Source organism: Danio rerio, chromosome 3, assembly GCF_049306965.1.
Source record: "Danio rerio strain Tuebingen ecotype United States chromosome 3, GRCz12tu, whole genome shotgun sequence".
Classification (NCBI taxonomy): domain Eukaryota; kingdom Metazoa; phylum Chordata; class Actinopteri; order Cypriniformes; family Danionidae; genus Danio; species Danio rerio.
In genome coordinates this window covers 7,980,001-7,982,072 of record NC_133178.1, presented here as the reverse complement: position 1 = coordinate 7,982,072, position 2,072 = coordinate 7,980,001, and the positions used below count along the sequence as shown (strand labels likewise).

General features: G+C 35.0%; 1 protein-coding gene across 1 annotated transcript in view; it reads left to right on the top strand.

The window, feature by feature from the left end:
* The first annotated feature begins 687 nt into the window (after positions 1-687).
* Positions 688-2,072, top strand: part of pctp (phosphatidylcholine transfer protein) — a 26,407-nt gene continuing 25,022 nt past the window's right edge. The window contains 1 exon segment of the mRNA NM_001130786.1: positions 688-837. Coding sequence (NP_001124258.1) covers positions 709-837 — 129 coding nt within the window. The 5' untranslated portion in view covers positions 688-708.

The window sequence follows — 2,072 nt, the reverse complement described above, 5'->3', positions numbered from 1 at the left end:
AGTAGTTTATATTTAATTGTTAAAAAAGACTGAAATAAAAACAAAACTAGGCTATATTTTATTTATTTATAGACTATATTTATTTATATTCAATTTAACTATTTATATTTATAAACTATATTTAATATAAAATTTTTAATTTTAAAAACTTCTATCTTAAATAGAAATATTTATTGTGAAATATACAATATCATAAAAAATTACAGATTTTTTAAACTGTGCAGAGTTGTAGCTGCTTTACTGGGCCTATTACGCTATACTATATTTCAATACTGCTCATTTTAGTGGTACTTGGAGAGACAGTTTTTTTCTGAGGAGGTACTTGATGAAAAAAGTTTGAGAACCACTGATGATTTGTTCCTGTGTAGAATATACTTGTTATTCCAGATAGGCGTATTGTGTTGTGTAAAATTGTGTGTGTGCGCTAGTTTCCAAGACAGCAAGACTTGTTGGAATGCTGAAAGCTTCACTGGGAGTTTAGGCAAGTCAAAGTCACATCTGAGAAGAAATCGGATGCCACCCAGTATGTTAAACAAGGCACAAGGAACAGTGTACCAAAAACTCTCAGTAATACTCAAAAACCTTTGAAGCCATTTAAGTTTTAATAAATAATACGCATGGCGAGCGACCAGCTGACACGTGACGTCACCACGCCAACTTCCGCGTTCATGTGTCAGACTCGGTGGCGGACGGAAGAGAGCAGAAATCATGGCTCTTGCATTCAGTGATGAGGAGTTTCAGCAGGCGTGGACGGAGCTGGACGAGCCGCAGCTGGACGGAGGATGGGAGTTTTTCACCGAGACCATGAACGTCAAGATCTACCGACTCTACAACAAGGTGAAGAAAAGCAGCAGCAGTGACATCACGCGACCGACCATAACACATTGCAGTTCAACACCACAGTTATGGATAACAGTGCAATATTGTTGACTTTATTAAGTCCTGCAAAATATCGCGGCATAATTTTTATTAAATGTATGTCATGTAGTATTTATCGTAATATGTATGTATAATGTAACATACATAGTAAATAATTATTATCTCAAACTGACCGCAAAAACACCAGTCCCGCGTAAATGCTGTTTCATAAGTCAAGGGTTCCCAAACTTTTCAGCACGTGACCCCTAAAATAACAATACCAGTGACTCGCGACCCCAATATCCCCTGAGGTGGTTATAAATACAGAAAACTTGCATGCAATGACGCGCACACACACCAATAGACCAAAGTCTATTCTTTGTTTTTTGTTTTTTTATGTATTTCAGTGCTGTAAATGGGCCAGAAAGTTTAACCTGGTGTTATAAAATCAATCTGCTGCATCTGACGCTATTGCTGTGTCTTTAATATAATGTATTTACCCCAGGGGTCGCAATCCAATAGAACAAGTAAATAAGCTACTATAGTAACTATAAACGACTGTTTTTTTCTCTTCAGTTGGTTATGGATAAAATATGGTAATTCTTATGGCCTAATAATAATAAGTAGATTTTTGGAAATCACCAGGCGACCCCCCCTTCATTGTTCCGCGACCCCTCAAGGGGTCCCGACCCCCACTTTAAGAACCACTGTCATAAGTAACTTCGAGGAGACAACAGGGCTAGCTTAGTGCATTTTAATTGGCTATATGTGTAGTCATGAACTACACAATAAAACTTTTACAATAAATTTTTCACAAGCATATGTGTCTTTCAGATTTTTTATTCATTTTGTTAGCTCAAGCTGGATTTATATTTTTATATTGTATTAGGGATGCCACAAATACGTTTAATATTGGACCGTAAGTGATTAATGATGTGTTGTATTTTGCTTGTTGAGTTTTTTTCTTTTCTTTTTTCATTTTTAACGAACATATCATATACCGCACCGTACCCAAACCATTACTTTAAACTGAAAACCAAACTGAAACGTAATGTATAAATTCTGTATTGTTGCATCACTTTTAATAATGTATAATGTGCATAAAACTATAAAATCACAATCATATAATCATATAAAATACCTGTTTAAACATAGACAGTACACATGTATATGTACATAAAAACAAAATTTTCTTCGATATGATTAATTGCGAA